The 21,981-nt window shown below is 38.5% G+C and overlaps 3 protein-coding genes across 3 annotated transcripts in view; 1 reads left to right on the top strand and 2 right to left on the bottom strand.

Moving 5' to 3' along the window:
- Window positions 1–7,235, bottom strand: part of LOC138025014 (aldo-keto reductase family 1 member A1-like) — an 8,664-nt gene extending 1,429 nt beyond the window's left edge. Inside the window, exons 1-4 of the mRNA XM_068872246.1 lie at window positions 6,914–7,235; window positions 4,259–4,529; window positions 3,290–3,430; window positions 1,413–1,618 (exon numbers count right to left, since the gene is read on the bottom strand). Coding sequence (XP_068728347.1) covers window positions 1,413–1,618; window positions 3,290–3,430; window positions 4,259–4,529; window positions 6,914–7,117 — 822 coding nt within the window. The 5' untranslated portion in view covers window positions 7,118–7,235. The remainder of the gene's footprint in view (window positions 1–1,412; window positions 1,619–3,289; window positions 3,431–4,258; window positions 4,530–6,913) is intronic.
- Window positions 7,236–7,492: 257 nt separating this feature from the next.
- Window positions 7,493–20,298, top strand: LOC138025015 (ribosome production factor 1-like). The gene is made up of 8 exons (XM_068872247.1): window positions 7,493–7,666; window positions 8,438–8,518; window positions 8,621–8,716; window positions 13,899–14,052; window positions 14,801–14,883; window positions 17,618–17,796; window positions 18,444–18,570; window positions 19,643–20,298. The coding sequence occupies exons 1-8, from the start codon at window positions 7,511–7,513 to the stop codon at window positions 19,682–19,684; spliced, it is 918 nt and encodes a 305-aa protein (XP_068728348.1). The 5' UTR covers window positions 7,493–7,510; the 3' UTR covers window positions 19,685–20,298.
- Window positions 9,821–12,819, bottom strand: LOC138024502 (zinc finger protein 862-like). The gene is made up of 6 exons (XM_068871713.1): window positions 11,873–12,819; window positions 11,579–11,733; window positions 11,212–11,418; window positions 10,938–11,051; window positions 10,566–10,753; window positions 9,821–10,424 (listed from the first exon to the last, which is right to left on the bottom strand). The coding sequence occupies exons 1-6, from the start codon at window positions 12,810–12,812 to the stop codon at window positions 9,845–9,847; spliced, it is 2,184 nt and encodes a 727-aa protein (XP_068727814.1). The 5' UTR covers window positions 12,813–12,819; the 3' UTR covers window positions 9,821–9,844.
- Window positions 20,299–21,981: the final 1,683 nt, after the last annotated feature.

The raw sequence follows: 21,981 nt of genomic DNA on the forward strand, positions 1-21,981 counted from the left end.
CAAAACAGTAGTGCAACTGTAATATGTCACAAAAAAAAAATTATTATCAAGATGGCAACGCCTGGTGAAGTGAAAATAAGAAGTTCTACAGTTCATTATTTTCTGATACAAATAGTTTTTTTTTTTTTTTTTTTTTTGAAAAGTTCTTCTTTAGAATTAGTGAGAGGTTCAGGGATGGCGCAGCACTCGCCTCTCACCAATGTGGCCCGGGCTCGATTCCCAGACTCGGCGTCATATGTGGGTTGAGTTTGTTGGTTCTCTACTCCGCACCGAGAGGTTTCCTCTCTCCTAAAAACCAACATTTGACTTAATTTTCGTCGATTGTTAATTTCAGTTTACAGTGTCCCCGCCGCTAGAACGACTAGACACTTAAATAAAGTTCCTTTCCTTTCCTTTCGAAAAAGCATTTCAGCGTTACTCTCGAGACCAAAGATATGTTTGCTTCTCATGTTTCATGACCACCTAATCGTTACAAAGAACAGTATCAGTGCAGTAACATTTTTTCTTGTCTGCAGCTAAGGACAGAGAAGGTGCTTCCAAAAGACCTTCATAAATAAAGAAGGTAGGAGAGAAACAGACTGAACAAAATTAATATGGATAGCTCATCCAACTAAATTCAATTTTATATCTTCTACTTTGGTTGTGAACCCTGTTTTCATTCAAAAACAGTACAACTTTGGAGAAAAAGTGGCTCACTTGCTTGAGCATCGAGCTACCATGCGGGGAGTCGTGTGTTACGACTCCGGCCAGACCAACACTCGGGGTCTTAACATGGTCTTACATGCCTTTGTAATTACATCCGCAAATGGTTAGACTTTCAAGTCTTCTCGGATAAGGGCGACACACAACCCTTCAATGTTCAAAACCCTGTGGGACGTAAAAGAACCCACACACGTGTCGCAAAGAGTAGGACATGGAGTTCCTGGTGTTGTGATCAGGCTTCATCTCATTCATTCACCTGCTGGGTGAGATCGTTAATGGACTGATAGCAGCTGCCAGCGGCGCCTGTATATGCTGATGTCTGATCTCACCCATAGATCGATTGCTTGTAAAGTGCATTTGAATATGTAAATAGAAAACGCGCTATATAAATTCATTGCCATTACCATTACCATTAAGAAGGCTCAAACCAAAACTTTTCCACTTAATGGTAATGTTATGATGCCATGTGAAACATTAACAGATGCTTAAAAAGATGCACTCATTAATGTGACGTAATGGGTTACCATGGCAAGCAACGAGCCATCTAAAACAGCCTACATTTCGTCTTTAAACGCATATATCTAAAAAACGAACTCGGTGGCCCCCATTTTTTTATTGCTGGAGAGTGATTTGCACGGGGGAGGGGAGGGGAGGGGGCAGGGGCTCTCAGGAGTCAATGGATTAATTCCTACTGTCATAATTGCTCTTACATCAATGTTGCTTTGAATCCGAGCTGGTGTCACACTCTTGGGAATAACAGCCAATCCTCTCTGGATTTGGAAGCGGAGGCAGACCTGAGCAGGTGACTTGCCATACTTTTTGCCAATTTCCAGCATTTTAGGATCCTCCAGCAAAGATGGGTCCTCGGGCTTTGCCCAGGGACGATCTGGTGATCCCAGAGGACTGTACGCCGTCACTGTGCATAAAAGAATCAAGAATGAAGCAATTTTCAATACTTAACGCGACCATAAAGAAAACAAATGAGAGAAATGAGTGATGCACGCACTTAGCTGGACAATTTAAGCAATTGTCGCAATTGAAAGTTCAAGTGGCTCCAACGGGATTTGAACCTATGACCCATGCGATGCCAATACTTAAATTGTCCTGCTTAGTATGAGATCACTCAGTTCTTTCATTCGTCTATAACTATGATAATTATGACTACGATTAGTAAACAGAGTAAACAGGAAACACTCGAGGAAGTGAAAGAAGTTAAAACTCAAACTTGCCCATCAGGCAGTCAAAGTACACACTTAAGGTATGACCAATTGCTTCAGGGGTTCAATAATACAATACCACTTTATTTCACTATGCTACCCACACACAACAAAAGCTGGTTTCCAGGTGGGGCGTAGGTAAACACGTTACAATAAAGTATATATGTATTTAAAATAAAAAGTATATTGCATGGAATCAGTGTGATCCAGTAAAAGGCATGGAAGGCGAAAAGGCATGTTTGTGTTTGAAATCCGAAAGCGATTGTGGGGTCTTTGCCTCATAGGAAAGATTGTTCCTCTGCGTATTTACCTGAGTAAATACCTGGATGTGCTCGAAAGTTTCAAATCTCGAGCAGGCATTACTCGGAGGCTACTCAGAGGTGATTAGTACTTGGATAATCATCTCTGAGTTAGCCAGTCAGCACGCACAGAGAGCACTTTTCACTTGTGTGGTATATACATACCACTTACTAACCGAGAGTGAGGTCATGCATACAGAGAAATCACAGACCGAGGCCTTGATGTGTTGACCGAGCGATAGCGAGGTCAATACATCAAGGCCGAGGTCTGAGATTTCCCTTTAATGACCAAACAGACAAGGTTAATAAGTTACTTATTATATGGCCTTTTTAGCACTCAGTCTTGGCCTATTCTTCGCGCTTTGGATAATAAAACTCGCTCTCGCTGTGGCTCTCTTCGTCGCTCATACTGAAGAAGTATCTGTCTGCTAGTTTTTCTTTCAGTTATTGAAAATAATTATAGTTGTACTTTGTCCATATTTTTTGTTGTTTTCGCCTACGCACTCGTAGCTGTTACTCTCAACTCAAAAGAGCCGTTGAGCCAAGAAAAATTTTCAAAATGCCCAGTCATTACAAGAAAATCTTGCCCGCTCAGCAGCCAATCAGAATGCGCGTACTATTGTAGCCATATAAGAATAGTGGTAAATGAACTTTATTCAAGTGTCAACTGTATTTAGCGCTGAGGCACTAACTGTACAGAAATCGGTTTTAGAAGAGAGGGAAAACTGGAGTACAAAATTAATGTACCCAGAGAGAAACCAACAAACTCAACCCACATGTAGCAACAGTGCTCTCACCATTGCACCATCTCTGCTTCCCTTTTCTTGAGTGCTGAACATGCCAAAACTTAATATTACATTGCACATACAATGTAAATGCTGGAACTAAACATTAAGAAGAAAAAAGGACTGCACTGTCTCTTACGCTTGGACTTTTTCATAGTGCCGGGGGTAGGAAAGCCTACTCAGATCCTCAATTCTTGCAATATCATTGATTTTGATCTACACAATCAACAAAACATTTCAGGGCTCAGATTTCATGGTTTTACGAGTTTGACAGTGACCAACTCACCTACAATGTTCCTATTCTTGCAGTGTTCTATAAGTGGTTCTTGGTTTAAGTACGGGTGACATTCCACCTGTAGAACTGATGGCTTTATTCTTGCTTTGTCTATTATATCATCTACTTGCTGACTGCTGAAATTTGACAAACCTAAGAAACAAATTTTCAAGAAACAGTGAGCTGCAGACTTCTCTAGTTTACTGATTTGGACAAAAAATATCAGGACAAACTCATTAAAATAAAAATAAAATAAAATAAAATAAAATAAAATAAAATAAAATAAAATAAAATAATTGGCTTCATGACTCATCATCTCCAGCCACGCAGATGAATAACACAAACACTTAATTTCAAACATCTCTTTAGCAAAGTGTCAAAGTGGGGTATCCAAGGCGGAAGCGGACGCTAGAGTCCAGGATACATGTACATGCAAGAGAACGGCGAGGAAAGAACACGCAGCCTCTGCGCGCGATTCCACAAGGCACATCTGCGCCACCTGCAACAGAGATTGCCACTCCAGGATCGGGCTACACAGTCATACAAGATCCTGCCAAAATCCCCAGCGCTAACAATCGCCTCTTTTAGACGAGGATGCCACTAACTAATCTTGTATGCACAAATTCTCAAGAAAAAGCCTCAGGGTGACCATAATTATAATCATGATACTACATGGTGTATGGCAGGATTCCAGTCTTTGGGTCTGCAGGGTTGTTTAAATAAAGGCCAGTGCTGATCCAGAATAAAATTAATTAGACAAGACAACCAAGGGTTTTCCAGCCATTATAATCAAGCAACTTGGCACTTCAGACAGTGGAAAAGAGAGTTCAGGGCTTACCAGAAAAAAAAAAAAATCATAATCTTCCCTTACACTACAACCCAGGAATTCCCCGACAACTTAGCACACTGAACAAATCATGATGAGTCTAAACCATCATGTGACAATCTTCAAACATGTTAATTTTAAATTACATGTATTACCAATTGCTCTGACAAGACCCTCATCAACAAGCTTCTCAATGGCTTCCCAGGTGTCGCTTGGATGATGGTATGCATAAATCATATTTCCTTGTTCATCTTTGGGGAAACGCTCATCACCATCTTTGAATGCAATTGGCCAGTGGATTAGATACAGATCCAGATATGCAAGACCTAAATCATCAAGTGTTTGCTTTGCAGCAGCATAGACATCTTTGGGGTTGTGTTTGGTGTTCCAGAGTTTAGATGTGATAAACAGATCTTCTCTGTTAACCTACATTATGTGGGGGAGATATAATGGACATTAATAATTATTAGCTTGACTACAGCTACAATCTGTGACAAAAAGTGTTGAAAAAGAGGATACTGAACAAACATACATGTACATGCAGCAGCTTAGACTTGGTGGTCAATAATCAATGCTGCTAGAAAAGCGCATTGTTGAAAGGAATTAGGGGAAACAGCTGACATGCTATAGTTACAGCTGCCTTAGGCTACAATGTACGGGCAATGACGATTAAGGTGGTGATGCTGAACAAGATGTCAACCCAACGCAAAGAAATCTCTCCTCCCATTGTTGTCTACAATGCATGTCAAATGTCTTTCAAGTTTGCTTTACAATATTAAACACACGCAGATAGCTTCACCCTTTTTTCCAAAAATTGTCCCTAAAAATCGGGGATGTGGATCTGCGGGAACATTTGAAAAATGCTGCTTCTGGTGTCCAGTTTTCCATCTTCGCAAATGATCTAATGCAAAATTTATATCTTAGCCACATTGATAAACTTTTAAATAGAACTTTTAAATTAGGATAATTTGAACATTTTATCTGAAAAGGATCGCCAGCTTTGGAAGAAAAATAGGTCTCCCGCCAATCCACTTCATCACCTCTTCCCGAGAAGGAAATGGATTATAGAGTTTAAGAAAAAGGGGTTACTCTTTCATTATACCAAGAATAAGGACTGAACGTTTTAAAAGTGTTGTCTGTTGTTCAGTGATGTTTTTGTGTCTGTATAATAAAAGACTATTGTTATTATTACTATTATTATTATTATTATTATTATTATTATTATTATTATTACAAAGGTGAGGCTAATGAAACCAACACATGATTCACTGTTACTCCGAGTTTCGTGCTTACGCACTCATCAGACAACACATGATTCACTGTTACTCCGAGTTTTGTGCTTACACACTCATCAAACAGTATGTCTGATGAGTGCGTAAGCACGAAACTCGGAGTAACAGTGAATCATGTGTTGGTTTCATTAGCCTCACCTTTCTACGATTTAGCTCTACACTTACGTGTATTGAGCACTATTTAACAGTGTTGGCAGCTGTATTATTATTATTATTATTATCATTATCATTATTATTATTATTATTATTATTATTATTATTATTATTATTATTATTATTATTATTATTATTATTATTAATGCCTGGTTACTATGCTACAAACATTCCAAGGCAACAGGCAAGAATATAGGCTTGTATGCCCCTGTGAAGGCCCTGCAACTAACCCCAATGTCCAAACAGGAAACTACTGACCCCCACAGTCTCAAGCTTAACTAGCCTAAATTGCATTTAGCCACATATACCGGTACATGTAAAGGATCCATTGTTTTTAATAACTGACATGGCAGTGATCACAAATAAACACTCTGGTTCAAGGATTGCTACAGCCAAATCACAGACACTCTTATTCTTTGGCCATTTCAACTTGAGTACTTTAGGTAACCGTTACTTCTGAAGATGTATGTTGTGAGCATACGAAACGTCACGTTCATAAAAAGTTTTACAACATGCGTTATCTCGTTATGTTTATGTCCGCAGTTTGTTTGTTATTTTTGCTACAACCAAGCAAGACAAGCAAAATTTTACAAGAGATATCTGAATGCCCGGAGAAGAGTCTTAAGAGTTTAAGAAGGAGGATATTTTTGGTCACTAGTCGTCCTGGAAGGATTTTCGATTCTTAAAGAAATCCAGGATAAATTAAGACTTCAAATGCATGGGAGGGGGTGGGGGGAACTTGGCATATTATGAAGGGGCAGGGATGCTCGTGGGAAATTTTGAATGAAACCCCTAAAGGAGACCCATCTGGGTGTGGCTCAGGCTTTGTTTGAGTCCTAAAGGTGACCATATTCAAAACATATATATTTTTACATTTCTTCGCGTGAACCTCTCAAGGAGACCTTCATGGCTACAATGCGATGGAGTTTTGCCCAGAACACTTTAAGAGAAACCAAAATCCGAAATCTACACCTCTAGGCATTAGACAACAACTTCCCCCTCCCCCAGGATTAAAAAAAAAAAAAATGAGCTCCTACTCTTGATCAACTTCGCATTGCACATGTTATAATGTGATCCAATAATATATTTCTCATCAGCTGCCAAAGTGGGTTGCATAGAATCCTAGTGTGTATTATACAAGAGGCATAACACTGGAATCTCTCCCTGGAAATTAAGCTACCTAACAGAACCATTAAAATATGCGTCAAGGCATTAGATTAGTATGATAATCTGGGACGTCGGGATCTGTGGACGCCAACCAACTAAGCTACGATTTCACAAAAGACAGGAGAGTACTTCAGTTAAAGTCAACAGCGAACCCAAACTCATTTGCTTCCTACCACATTAAAAGTGTTGAGTTTTTACCGTAGTTCCTATGCAAGACTTAAAAGCTTCTCCAATTTCCTTTTCGTTGCCATAAATCGCCGCGCAATCGATATGTCTGTAGCCTGCTTGAATGGCTGCTTTCACAGCTTCGCCGACCTGTCCTGGCTTGCTTTTCCAAGTGCCCAGTCCAAGAGACGGAATCGATCTTCCGTTGTTCAACTTAAGAGTCTGAAAAGCCTCCATTTGTTGTTAAAAGGCAAAAATAAAACTCTTTGTCTACAAAAAACTAACCAAGGCAATGCGAACTGCAGCCGAAAATTTTGCAAGATGATCAAACTGGTGATGTGATTCTTCCTCCCCTCCCCTCAGAAGAACATAATAGAAGAACATAATAATGTTAGGGAGGGGTGAGAGGGCGGGGTGAGAGGCATACAAGAAACAATCAAGGGATATAAATTGCCCTAAGAAAACTTTCATGAGAAAAGAGTAATCGATAAAATATTCTTTAGAATGGAAATCTCACACTACCTTCAAAAGCTGTCTCACAAAATAGTCATCGTCGCAAACTAAGAAATTATTCCTTACCGTGATCTTGCCAAGAGAGAAGACGCGCGCGGAGGACTGGAACTAATAAAGATGGCGACTGAGAAAGCTAGGACAGCAGAGATTTCTGAGATTAAAAACAAGATTAAACGCAACGCTTTATACAAGAAAGAGAAAATAAGAAAGGCAAAAGAAAAGAGGCAAAGGAAACTCAAAAGAAAACGGGAGGAGACTCAGGATCAAGAAGAGGTACATGCTTTGATTTGATTAAATACAGGGCAACCCTATAAATACACGTGGCTGTCGATTCTCTTATCAAAGAGAAATTCGCGCCTGCAATTTAGCGTCAAGGGGCTGTAGTTATAGAATACTTATAGCCTGTGTGGCTCGGAAGGTCGTTAATGGCTTGACACCAGCCACCAATTCCCAAAGGTTCTCTATTAATAACGGTACAGGCTGTTGTAAATATGGCCGTGGGTTTTATAGTTGTAAATATGGCCGAGTGGTGCTGTTGTTGTTCTAAACACTCATCTGACAGGTACTTTAATAGTAATGACTATAACAGAGCTAGTTGATTCTGCAGGTAGTCAATTGGTATTAAAAAACAAACATAGTGTTTAGTGTAATATATCAATAATTTCCTGTGGCAAAGGGGAAAAAATGTAATTTGAAACTCTGAAACATGAAGATGGACATTAAAAGGTCTTGCTTCATTCCCTGCTTTTGTTTTCAGAGAGAATAAAAGGGGATGGGGCCATTGGGTGTAATGCAGGGGTCACTGGTTATTATGTGTAAGCCAGCGTTACAGTAATTCGGAGCTATGGGATCGTCATCTTTCATTCATTCCTCTCCAGCACCAGGTTTGTAAGGTCCTCTCAATTGCTTAAGTGTCCCTTCCCGCTTTAAGGGAAGACCTACGTTAGGTGACTTTCTTCCTTCCTGGTCTTAAGCACCGTTGGTCTGTTGTAAGGACTAATAATGATTTTTTTGATATGTTTATCATTCTGTACTTCTTTGCAGCCTCCACCAAAGCAAGTACCTAAAACTTTAGAAAACACTCGTGTCTTTGATGAAACAGTTGTAGAGGTACATGACGAAGAGGTAAGTCAATGATCTTTATTCCAGAAAACATTGATTGATACAAGTACTACCTTTGTGGCTATTAACGAATGAGGACTTAATGTTGTTTGCCAATAATGCTAGGCATTGATTGATGAAGAAGCTGATGAATTTGCAGCATACTTTAGACGTGAAGTCACACCAAAAGTCCTCATCACCTCTAGTGACAGATCGAAAGTGGTAAGCGTGCTTTTGCTCTCAAATATATTTTAATTATTATTATTTTTGTGGATGTCTGCATGTATAGTGACCAAAGTATTTCAAGTGTTCAGGTTTTTGAAGGACATCCAATGATTCAGTGTCAACCATTGAAGTATTAAATGTTGATGATGCCATCTGCTGAGTGCTGCCCTTCTTTATTCAATTATGGCAAAGTGTTTCACTACAAGTGCAGGCAGTTTTTTTGTGTGTGTTAAGCTATTAACATGTACAATGAACTCTTACTAACTGTAAGGAGCCAGCTCTTCTTATTGTAGTTGCTGTAAGTTGGCTGCCGTCTGGCTGTTCCTCCCATCGGTTTTTGTTAAATGAAACAAAATCATAAAAGGATGTATACACGTACAGTGTACATTTGTCAGAGGTTTCATTAGAAGCCGGTCACCGGCAGTATACCGCCGTCTGTTGGTCAGAAATTTGTCTCTCACCGCTGGCAACTCTGCCTTGATTTTCACTCAAACCCTTGTAAACGATAAGAGTGACTGCCCCTTACATTGATTAGCCCAGTCACTACTGCAAAAGTTATTGAAAGCCCTGATTTGTACATGTGTGGCACTGGCTGGCTTTTCCACAGTCAAGCATTTGTAAATTTCTGGCTGGCTTCAAGAGCCTTTGTTGTTCCCAATTGATTACAATAAGGGAATAACGTGACTTTTTGAGGGAATATTGTTTATTTGCACCCGCAGTGATTCATTTTGAAAATTGTGTTAATGTGTACAGTGTACCCCTCCGGCAGAAATCAATGGGTCACAACTCAAATGCAATGGGTCAAAATTGTAAGCAAGACAAGTTGTAGTTTTATTTTTTCAATCATATAATTGATGTTTTTTAAACCACAGACATCTGAATTTTAATCAATACATACCTATATAAAGAGAAAAGAAAAAAAGTCCTCTACCTATCTATGAATATACACAGTGTATATTTATAGATATCATAGGTAGAGGATTTTTTGTCTTTTCTCTTGGTATAGGTATTTATTCAGATGCCTGTGTTTAAACTTGTAAAGAAATTACAACTGTAAAACAGAACAAATAAAACTGTCATTTAGTGCCTAATGATAATCACTGTAATATTCAGGAAGTCAGGTGTCTAATCCCTTTTAGAAGCTGTTGACACAGACAATGCATATGCTCTACGGGTTTTGGATTTTCTCCATACACTCAGAGCCTTCTCCACAATGACATTTCTCTCTAATGAACACAATTTAACCCTCATAAGTTTGGACTGAGTTTCTACAGTTAACCTATTTCTTAGTTTAGTAAGAATTTGGTTTTGCACAGAGAAACCTCTCTCACATCCAGCAGTGTGAACTGCTGATGTGAGAGCTAGCCTAGCTAGAGTTAACAAATTTGGAAATTTGTCTTTGTGATATGTCCATATGAGACCCCAAAGCTGATGCATAGAATCTCTGGGAAATTTCTCAGCAACCACAACTCTCTTCAGCAATTCCCATTCCTTTTTTGTTTCAACCACATCAATTAAAGGTTCACTTGTGTTACTCTTTGCAACTTTATCCTCCTTCCAATGAACAGTTTGCTTTTCACCAAAAAACTGGCAGAGTGTGTCCATTTCTTCTGTCCCAAAGTCCTCCAGTCCTTTCAAGTCCAGAAAGCTGACAGGTCTCAATGCCAGAACACTGAATGAAGAAAGAAGATCATTGGATGGAAATCTGAAACAGAAAATGAAATGAAATTCATAATTTCACATGTTTTAAGACAAAGTTATTAATTACAAAAATGTAACCACTGTTTTCAGCTTAATATAGCAATAACAGTTCATTCTATGTCCAATTGTTGTAAATTAACAATACCTTGATGCAATGTTATCCTTCATGGCATCAACAAATCTTTCTGTCAAAGCATCTAAGTTCAAGTTTGTATTTGATATGACATGACCTTTGAAGAATCCTGGTTTTAGGTCTTCCTTCAAGGACAGCAGATATGGTGAGACCATGGTTTTCACTTTCTCTAGATCCCCAATGCATAACTCAAGTTTGACCTGATTAGCAAAATAAATGATAATTTGTAAATTAACAATTTAAGATAACTAATTTTCTTTATTCAGATTTCTACCCACTTATCATCTCCCTTGAATTCATATAGTATTCTTACTAGCATATCAAATGTCAACTCCCCCTTCCCCACTCTAAAAGGACCAAATGCTTAAGAAAGGAAAAGGATACCTTAACTAATGCCAGGTCCACATTTTCTTTTTGGAAGAACTGTGACAGTATAGTGACTGGTGCCATAGCATCCATCATCATATACGTAATAGATATGAAAGTCTCACTGGCAATCTGCAATGCAAATGAGAAAATCCCAATTAGATTGAAAAGTTAAAATTCAAAGTTCTAGTCTTAAATTAGAACTTTTTTGTTGTTACTGCAGTTGTTGTTTTGAACTGAAACTGAAAATGTGCTAATCAATCAATGGCAAGTAATCAGTCAAGTTATTTACCTTTTTTCGTAAGCCAGCTGCCTTGGGATCTTTGTTGCCATCTATCTCGGCCAGATAAGTTAGAAGACTATCCAAGATCCTCTGAACAGTTGACAGTGCACTATAATAAGAAAGCCATCTTACGGAATGAATCTCTTTGATTATCAGTTGAGGATCATCTAATATCTTCTGAACTTCCTTCAGCTTTTCCTGACGTTTTGCACTGCCCTGTAATGTGGAGACAACAAGTTTCCTAAATTGTCAATAAAAAACTTCAAAGAAATTTGTTCTGAAAATAAATTTGAATAAATGTTAAATAAATGAAAAAAAAGTTGTTTTCATGTGACTAGAAATTAGGATTTACCGGTATGTTTGATATTTCATTTACCTTAAAGTAGTAAAATAAATCTGTCAGAACTTGTTGGTGGCTCTGCAACTGTGGAATGTTGGCAGCTGCTTGAGAAGTACAAAGTGCAAGACGATGGGCTACACAATGGACATTGACCATGTGTGGATTTTCCCTTTGCATGAGAGCGGCTGCTCCTATGATAATAAAAAAAATAGTAAAATAAAAACGTAGAGGTGTATACAATGTCCCCAGCAGCAACAATTATAAATCATAAACTTTATGTCACTTTCAAGTCATAAATGTCATAACTCGTTAGTAAATCTCAAATATTACCATTTTGTTTCCCTGTCATAGCAGATGCCCCATCAGATCCTGTGCTCATAACTTTGGAGGCTGGCACTCCCCTTCTCTTAAGCTCTTCAAAAAGTGCTGTAGCTATCCCCCTTCCTGTGGCATCTTTGCACTCCATATTTGTGACATATAGTGTTGATGGCACCATATCCTCAGATATTATTTGTGCATATACTACCAGTCTTTTTGTGTTAGTTATATCTGTACTTTCATCGGACATAACAGTAATTATTGGTGATGCTTGTAAGCGTTGGCTTAAATCCTCTTCAGCTACACTTGACAAGCTTTCAAGAAAATTACTTGCAGAAAACTCTGAATCATAACTGATGCCGTGAAATGACTTCAGAACTGAAATGCTTTCTAGGTGCAGCTCATTAAGTAAACCAACAAATGAGCTGAATTTGGACAAGGGCAAATTTTCTGTAACCATCCAATGTGTGGAAGTGAGGAGCGCCTTTACAGCTTCATCAATCTTGACTGATTGTTTGTTTTGACAAGCTACCATGTCCTGTTTGAGTGCAGGGACTGCAAGTGCCAATTGATGATCTTGTACATTCACGTGGCGTTGCAATGTGCTATGTTGAAAATTTCGGTTCCTTGATGCTTTATTCATCGAGTTCATTTTGTCATTGTCGGTGCATACCGCGCAATACATGTATTCGTCGTTATCCTCTTTTTCAAGTCGAAGCCACGAATAAATTGACAACCATCTCGACTGAAAATGTCTCTGAATTTTTCTCTGTCTCTGATTCTGAACGTGCGACTCGGACTGGGGGCCTTCGGCGCCGGCTTCACGCTGACTAAGACTTTGATCATTATTATCATTTTTATCACTGTTGTTGTTCACGTCCTTGTTTACATTAAAAAAAGCATTCAGTTTACCCTGATTAGGTAGAAGTTTCATTACTTTTTTTGGAGGCATAACTCATCCGTTTGTTGGCGATTCAAGGAAGGGATAATTTCATTGGTTGTCTATTTCTGTTTCAGCCAATCAAAGTATTTTTATTTCCTCTTAGTTGCTAGGCGCTATCTAAACATTATTGCGAGAACGTGTTTTGCAATAAAAATAGAAACTGGAAACTGAGATTTTTAATTATGCGTACTCGGGACGCGCTCGACGGAAACCAATGGGTATTTAATAAATGTAATGCGTAAAATACGCAAAACGCAGGGCAAAATGAATCACTGCCGGCGTAGTGTCATTTGCGGCCCGAGCACCGCAAATGACACTACAAGGGCGCAAATAAACAATATTCCCGAAAAAAGTCATGTCATTATCATTGTTATCAATAAACAAGGCCAAATGATATCAAGAATGCGAGTTTTAATAATACAAGCCATCACTTCAGTTTTCGCTCGACGACAATTCGACGACTGAAAAAACTGCAGTTCAAAACCGGAGTTTCGCAAATGAATGATTTTCCCTCGTCAACACTAGGCTTACTCTTAGACTAATTGGTTAAAATCCATCGGATGATGAAGCAAGAACCAATCAGCTGTAGGGCTGATAATGCATTAGCAGCCCGCTGAGCGTTTGTTTTGAAGAGGTTGATTTTGTATTTGGCCGCGTATATTGATTATAATAATGACTAAATTCAGGTTGATTTTGTCAGCGATGGTCATACTTTTTTATCCATTCAACAGCCGATGTACATGTACTTACACATGTACCTTGTTTTATTTAGTCAGTTTCAAAATATTGCTTTAGTTTGCATAGGAAATTAGACGCTAAAAAAATAGAAGTCTTAAAAATGATATAATGAATAATATTTTATATTGATACACATTGCAGATATTGCATAATTTGTTATCTTGTTTTGACAAGAGACAAAAGTGTTGTGAGGAGGTCAAAATGTTTGATTTTATCTGTAACATGCTTAATATTGCCTTAGGACAGTGCTTCAGTTTAAAACATTTCTGTTGATTCAAAATCTAATTTACTAAAATAACATCTGTCTGCTACTGTAGGTACAATGTTATGAGCATTTTTTATTTATTGTACCCTCAGAAAACAGTCCAGTTCATGAAAGAACTCCAGAAAATAATTCCCAACTCAGAAGTCCGACTTCGTAAAGGCTTAGACTTGAAGAAAATCATTCCCCAGGCCAAAGAGAAAGGATTTACAGCAATGGTGGTTGTCAATGAAGACAGAAAATTACCAAGTATCTTTTATTAATACTGCTTAAAATAATTGTTCTTTTCCCCCTGGCATGCATGTCCACAGAGGTTTTGATTACGACACCTTGGATGTCACTGGGTGGAGTACAGGGGCGGACGAGGATTTTTCTCAGGAAGGGGTGCACCCTGCACTCTTTGCCTAGATCCAGCCCTGGGTGTAGCAGTCATCATCTGCACCTCCTTCGTGTACCTCTCAGTCGGTCTGTGATTGTATGAGGGCTGTCAGTTATAGTTGCTCTCTCAACATGGCTGTGGTATTCCTCCCTCATCAAAATCATCACTCATCTAATCAAACATAGTAGCCGTGGTGCTGTGCTTTGTGATCATCCATGATCTATTGTGGTTCTAATTTTTCTTGGTTTACAAATTTTCAAACCAGTCCAATGTTGAGTTTTCTTTGTCTAATATTCGTGATGGTAATGAATATCTGAAGCAAAAGAAAAATGGAAGAGATGTGGCAGTTACTGAGTGAGGCCTGCAGCTCATCCATGTCTTGCCGTTTACCACAACATTGCTTTCTGTGGCAAATATACAATGTAGGCAAAACCTTGAGGAGATTTTAGCATGCCATGCTCCTACTGAGGTGAGAATGCAGGTTGCAGCAAATGTATAAATACTTTCGGGGAGTATTGCAGTTTGGAAATTTTTTAACCAAATGTAACAATTGAACCATAACATGATTATTAGTTCCATATACGAGTGTATTGCTTTCCCTTAACACTTTGATGTCAGATGGAATAGTCATTACTCACTTGCCCAATGGACCAACAGCGCACTTCAAGTTAACCAGTGTTAAACTTGGCAAGGAAATTAAGGTACAACTTAACATCTCTGTCATCTCAACTTTCATTAATTTTTAGTACAAACTTAATTATTTTCTTTGCAGAACTTTTTACTTTAAAGTCTCTGACTAGCAGTAATTTCATCATTCTGTGACTGGAGCAATGAAATGAATGGGTTCAATACCTGTTGAGGTATTCTGAATGCCGGATTGATGTCACAAAGTAAAGTGGGACTGGGTATTGAACCCATCCTCCTCCATTGCTCTGTATGTCACAGATCAACATAATGGCTTGCTTTCACATCTTCCAAAGCATACAAAAAAATGAGTTTCCATTAAAGAAGGTTACAAAAACAACAAAGCGCTATGTTTGAGACAAAATTGTGGCGAATATTAATTCAGGTGGAAACATTTGTTGAGGTGAGAGGCATTCTCATTCTTCTTCTTCTTCTTTTTTTTTTTTTTCGGGTCTGCCTTGTTATGCAAGTTTCTTCTTTTTAAACATGAAGAGGCGCTACAAAAGGGCCGCTTCACGCACTGCTTGTTTTCGAATTCATTCAAGCATGACTGATTAATTACCCAAGATGTTGATCAACAAACAGGAACACTGAGACAGAAGCCCTAAAAGATATTTCTAGCGTGAGAAAAAGGGACTCGAGATTAAAAAAAAGAACAACAGATAACATTTTATGATGTACATGTATAACAGACTTTTTTCTTGCACATATTATCAAGGAGCTCTGTTGTGTCCTGGTTTGATTGATAAATCATTTCCATGTACGTGTACCTAAGACACCACGCCTTTTATAGTTCGTCTTTCTGTTTAAGGTATTTCTCTTAATTTTTACATTTCCTCAAGCTCCCTGACACTGCCCCTGGCTATTTTCCCTTCAAAGTTATATTAGTAATGATCATCATCATCAGTCCTTTTTGCCCCATGGGACGCATAAAGCCTCTATATTGTATTAGTAATACACGTGACAGAATTACTCAGTTCTGAGTGGCTAAAAAGAGTGCAGTTCTCATGTAGTACATACCATGGGTGCAAATTGCAAATGAACTTGGCACACGCTTCCAAATGTACATTTGAATGACTTTTGAATGAAGTTTGAATTTGACAAGCGTCGTAATTTGTTTCAACAGTTGAATGAACTTCATACACTGTAGAAAATTAGAACTTGCACTGTCAATTTAAACAATTTGTTAATTGTTTAAGTTGTCCAGTTAGGTGCAGGGAACACCTCTATCTTTCATCTATGGCTTGCACTTCAAATATCCATGTATGTTGTATAATGTTGCAGGACATTTTGTTCATTAGGTTAATTTGCAACCAAACTAGGTCAATTTGTTTCGACCTAGGTCAATTTGGAGAAAGTACTATACAAAACACAGGCTGTGTGTCGTTGTTTTAGCGATACAGAAACAACCCTAACCATTTTACAAAGGCTACATGTAACATTAGGCCTAAAAACTTTTGTTTAGGCCCAAGGTTAGCTTCAGTGAATGTTGAGGATACTTGCTTGTATTGGTAAAACAATGACCTGTGACCTGTGTTTTGTACCTGCTCCAAATTGACCTAGGTTGAAACAACTTTCAAGACCTTGGCATGGTTGAAACAACTTAATCTACAATCCTGGTCAAAAGTTGTTGGGAAGGTAATGCGCACATCACTTCACTTCACACCTAATTCGATTATTCTAACTTCTGGCTGAACTACGTATTTGGGAAAGAGCATGCTCTTGTGCCCCCCCCCCCTATTCAGTGGTGGAAGACAACTCACCATTTTGTTTGGTGCAAAATCCAACATTGATAAGGAAGGGGGGGGGGGGGGGGGTGCTATCTCAAAGGTGACGCTACTTTCCCAACACTTTTGTCCAGGATTGTATGTTAAAACTAAAAGACCTACTGGTAGTTTGGTTGCAAATTTTAAAACCTAAGGAACAAAATGATTTGCAACAAGCACATTTATTCCATTCATCAAATCCTTTCACAGGAAGAAATGAGCGCAACAAGTTTACCTGTGTCTAACTGGGAGCATTGTACTGGCATTGAGGAGGTCATGAGTTCCAATCCCTTTGAAGCTACTTGAATTTTACGGATGTCTGTGATAGGAAAATGGCCTAAATTGTCCAGTTCGATGCGAGGAGCACTTAATGTACTATTCGTTTTTAAGTACTCACACGATTTCTCATGTATTTTGGCATAAATAACACGGCGTTAAAAATCGATCGAAATCCATCATCGGAAACTAATCGATTACTCGATATTATTCGATAATATTCGGTAATTGTTCATCGATTAGCTAAAATAATCGATAAATATCACAAGATTTGACTGGTATAAGAGAGAGGCAACCCCAAGATTTAGGTGCAGATTATCGATTATATTGGTTTACTCGGCCGAGAGAGCAGGTCAACTCAGACTTAAGTAAGGGTTTTGTCTTGCCGTAAAGCCTCTCCCGTTCCTGGCCATTAAATCGATATAAATCGATGGAAATCGATTGAAATCGAACCGTAATTACCAAAATCGACAAAATCGATCAAAATCGATAATCACAAAAAACCCTGCTATCAATTTTTATTGATTTTCGATTTTAATCGATTAATTATTATCTAAAAATATCGATTACGATCGATTTTATCGAGTATCGAAATTATCGATTTCTAACGCCCTAAAAGTAAGAACAAAGTAAATGTGTTAGTTTGAAAAATAAGTCCTTATTTATACCAAATGTGATAACCTATACAAAGTTGTCTGTTCTATCGCAGAATCATGGTCGCACCACAAACCACAGGCCAGAGTTGATCTTGAACAACTTCGGTACTCGTCTCGGTCGTTCCGTCGCTCGTCTATTGGCTTCACTCTTCCCTCACGACCCGCAGTTTCAAGGAAGACAGTGTGTCACTTTCCATAATCAAAGAGATTTTATTTTCTTCAGACAGCACAGGTAACCTTTTCCGTTTTGGACCTTTAAGAGTGACTAGCGTCAGTTAATTCTATTTTTAGTTCATGAAAATGACACTAATACACCTTGTTCCAAAATGGCCACTATTTTTAATTAGTATTCTTTTGATGCCTCGTTCAGGGGTAAATGCTCTTTTCAATTTAGAACGAGGCAACAAGAGCTAATTTGCAAGTAAACAAAAGAATACTACATAGGCGGCCATTTTGGAATAAGGTGTATGGTCACGTGAGATGAAATTTCCTGATTTGTAAACAGATTCTCCATACGAAGTTTAGAGAGAGTCGTTGAGAGAATATGCATTTTTACATTGGGGCGTTAGAGTTTACTAGCATCTAATTTCTCCTCACAAGACTAACTGCCTTATCAAACATAGACTAGGAGAACGACAGAAAATCATTTCCTTGTTTGTGAATAGACTCTTCTTGCTTTCCCGTTCGAAACAAATTTACAATTACAGAGAACAGTTGAGAGAATAAGCATTTTGACATTCGGGCTTAATGGGTTTAAAACTACTGTAGCCCCTATGAACATTTTAAATAAGTAAATACTTTTCGTGGCTCATGACTTGAAATCTCTTTATCTTTTTACGTTTTATTCTCTTTGGGGACGGATTGTTGTTGTCGTTACAGATATATTTTCAAGAATCATAAGAAAACAGGCCTGCAAGAATTGGGTCCCAGATTCACTCTGAAGCTTCGTTCTTTACAACGAGGAACTTTTGACTCGAAGTTTGGGGAGTACGAATGGATACACAAGGTGAGTTTACAGTGGAATTGCGATGCAGTGAATCCACGTGTAACAAGATTTAACTGAAAGGAAAAAAAAGGTCCGCCGTCTTACCAAACGAAGGTTCATCTGTTGTGTAAAGGACTTGAATACGGTTACTATGTTGGCGTGAAATGTGCATTTCTCGATTCAAAATGGCGAATCTTGTACGTAGTGCAACGCTTTTTGAGTTTTCATGCATTTTTCTCTCCTTTAATCGGCACAATCGAGAAGCGATGATGTCTTTTTAATGTTCGCGGCTGCTGGTGCATGTGCGCTCCGGCAAAGTAAAAAAAAAAGCGACGTTTCTGGATTCACCGTGGAAGAACTCGTCTCTGGTTGTACAATTTTGTGGAACGGTTTTCCCTGAAAGGAAAGAGCAGTCTTGAACCGGCCCAGGCATAGGGGTAATGAAATAACTACTTAATTGGCTTTCAGAGCCAATGAAACATATTAATCTTACAACAGAAGAGAACAAATTTAAAGAATCACAACTGGCTGGAGCCAAGCTAGTTGGCTATTTACACGCGTAGCCCAGAAGTTGAGCCAGCCCAGGGAGTTTAATACCACGAACAATTTCAGCGATTCGCCAAAACGGGTCTTAAAAACGGTATTTCTGGATCTCGAGGCAACAGTGCTTTAAAGACTTGGCCACGCTGCATCCAAGAATTAAAATGTATTTGAACTGTGGTTTTGTGGTCTATCCTCCTTTCGCATACATGCATGCGTGGGTTGGGTGGGTGAGCCATTATACCATTACCAATATATGGCTGCTTAAAATGTAAAAAATGCTATCGTCATGTCCACTATGTCTTTTGCCAAGTCACTACTCGGCATAGACATCTTAAAGATGTCGAAATCTTGTGTGTCGAGCCGACTTTTGAATCTGAGGCTTTTTCTTTTTCTTTTTTTTCTTTTTTTCTTTTGAGGTTATGCAGATAACAGGGTACAGCAACTGTTACAAGCCCTTTGCTAAATATAAGGCAGAAATACAATTCAAATAGGTCACGCATTGTTTGCATTTGTTATTCATTTATAAACAGTTTCTTGGATTTATTTGCAGAGGAAAGAAATGGACACAAGTCGCAAGAAGTTCTTTCTTTGATGTGTGCATTGAATACTCGACAAAGATTGTCTCTTTTAAAATCCGTGGCGCATCCAGGAAACATTGAAAGTGTGTCACCAACATTCCGGGGATAAAATTTGGTATGAAAGTTGCGGTTGTTTGGGAAAAAAACTAAAACTGTATCGTCGAGTCCTCTCATCCTCTACGGATATCCATTTCCCTGAAGAATGATACAGTCCCAAGCGGCATAATTTGTTTGGTATTTACGTAAAGAACCCATGTATTATGTATTATGGGATGGAGGAAATAGCGAATGGAGATTGTAGAAAGGACTGGTAAGGAAAGCCGGTGAACATTAAAGAACTTTGTTATTGTTCGACTTTCTAGTTTGTCACGTGACATAGGCCGTACACAAAATCCAACATGGCATCATGCTTGTAGAAGGTAGTGTTGTTGTGTTATATTTTCGTTTGCTCCGTATTTGAAAAATTATACCTTGTCGATGATAGCTCTAGTTTTAGCGCTTCCATGAACTCGGCTTCAAACGATCTGCAGCTTAAATGTCGAAATAAGCTAACGTTTTTCAATTAAAAATAAAAAAAAAAGAAAAAAGGATTAAATGAATACTACAAATAAATTTGAGGAAGCTGCAAGTCTTGGTCCGGTACTGCCCCTTCCAACACACGCTCTTGACAATAAAACCCTTTCTTGCCCATGCAATTTTATCACCATATAGGACTTTCTCAACCAACCTCTAGAGACACCAATAACAACAGTGAAATGTGCGACTCCTTGCAGACGAACAAACGGAACCAATGATAGATCTTTTGTTTTCGTTCACCAACATGGAGGCCATGACGTCACGTGAAAATTGGCAAAGATATCATTAACCCCATCTATGGTCGTTAATGTGGCAACGAGTTCCTTATTGACCGTTGAAACAAAGAATTCTTTTGTTTCATTGGTTGGCACATTTGAATAACTAAAAGAATGTTTGTAAACATATTTATCTTCCTTATAAACAATATATTTTCTAATAGTATCTTACAATAGTTAACAATGGTTTGGGCTAAATGTGTGAGCTAGCATGAAGTCTATACCACGCTCCGTCAATCGTGCACGCGCTCTCTCCCGACCAATCAAAAGCGGAACATTTTATTGTGATTTACATTTGTTTGCATGTTTTTCCCCCGGTCAGAAAAGGTCTGCATGTATGTGCTTCGTGAGAAATGTTTGCTGTCGCGCCACTTTCTACAATGTCATGTTGTATCAACAATTTACGAATTTGTTTTTAGAAGGAGCTTTCTGTAAAAAAATTGACTTGTTTAGCTGAGCTACCGCTCCAATTTAATACTTAACGATTGGATAATCGGAGAAATATTGGCTTCGAATACAAACGAATTGTTCGGTTGCAGATCAAACGCTAATGAAGCCATGCTTTTTTAAAAGAAAAAAAAAAAAAGAAAATTGGGCATCGGGCTGCCACGCGGGAGGTCGTGAGTTCGACTCCGGCCGGACTAACACTCAGGGTCTTAAAGTAACCGAGGAGAAAGTGCTGCCTTTGTAATTACATCCGCAAATGGTTAAGACTTTCAAGTCTTCTCGGATAAGGTCTATATACCGTAGGCCTCGTCTCACAACCCTTGAATGTTCACAACCCAGTGGGACGTAAAAGAACCCACACACTATTCGTAAAGAGTAGGGCATGGAGCTCCTGGTGTTGTGGTCGGGCCTCATTTCATTCGTTCATGTGCTGGGTGGACTGATAGCGGCTGCCAGTGGCGCTTAGATATGCTGATGTCCGATCTCACCCATAGATCCCTTGCTTGTAAAGCGTATTTGAATATGTCAATAAAAAATGCGCTATATAAATTCTCATTACCATTACCATGAAAAACTAATAAATCCTTGGGTGGCAAATGCGCTAACGATCCCATACATTCAGAGATTATCTGGTATATCGCGTTCAACATTTCAGAGATAGTTCATCATACAATGCACTTTCAATATTCAGAACTTTCGTCTTGCCTGACGGATTAGCAAACGAAAGTCTTGTGCTGCTGAAGTAAAAAATCTAAACAAAGACTCTCCTATAGGGGGCTAAAACTTTTAAAGGTAACTGATTATGCAAGCACTTTTAACAGTCGATGTTGATTTCATGGAGGATTGATTATAATAATACAACGAGCTTGTATAAAGCAAAATTCGTCGACGAAGATTCCACAATAATGGCTCATTTTTTAATTTATTCCCTTTTCTTTATAAGGTATGTCGTACGAAGTTCGTTGTATTCATTAATGCTAAAGGAGAGTTAAGCAATAGAAGCCTTTTTCCGT

Source organism: Montipora capricornis, chromosome 11, assembly GCF_036669925.1.
Source record: "Montipora capricornis isolate CH-2021 chromosome 11, ASM3666992v2, whole genome shotgun sequence".
NCBI classification, from domain to species: Eukaryota; Metazoa; Cnidaria; class Anthozoa; order Scleractinia; family Acroporidae; genus Montipora; species Montipora capricornis.

Bases quoted from the DNA above. Each gene is read 5' to 3' on its own strand.
- LOC138024502 (XM_068871713.1), bottom strand. From the start codon at position 12,812: ATGCCTCCAAAAAAAGTAATGAAACTTCTACCTAATCAGGGTAAACTG. The intron at 11,419-11,578 runs GTAAATGAAATA...TCCACATTACAG, and splicing joins ATTTATTTTACTACTTTAAG to GGCAGTGCAAAACGTCAGGA. The intron at 10,425-10,565 runs GTATTGTTAATT...TTTCTGTTTCAG, and splicing joins AAGGATAACATTGCATCAAG to ATTTCCATCCAATGATCTTC.
- LOC138025015 (XM_068872247.1), top strand. From the start codon at position 7,511: ATGGCGACTGAGAAAGCTAGGACAGCAGAGATTTCTGAGATTAAAAAC. The intron at 8,717-13,898 runs GTAAGCGTGCTT...TTGTACCCTCAG, and splicing joins CTAGTGACAGATCGAAAGTG to AAAACAGTCCAGTTCATGAA. The intron at 17,797-18,443 runs GTAACCTTTTCC...TTGTCGTTACAG, and splicing joins ATTTTCTTCAGACAGCACAG to ATATATTTTCAAGAATCATA.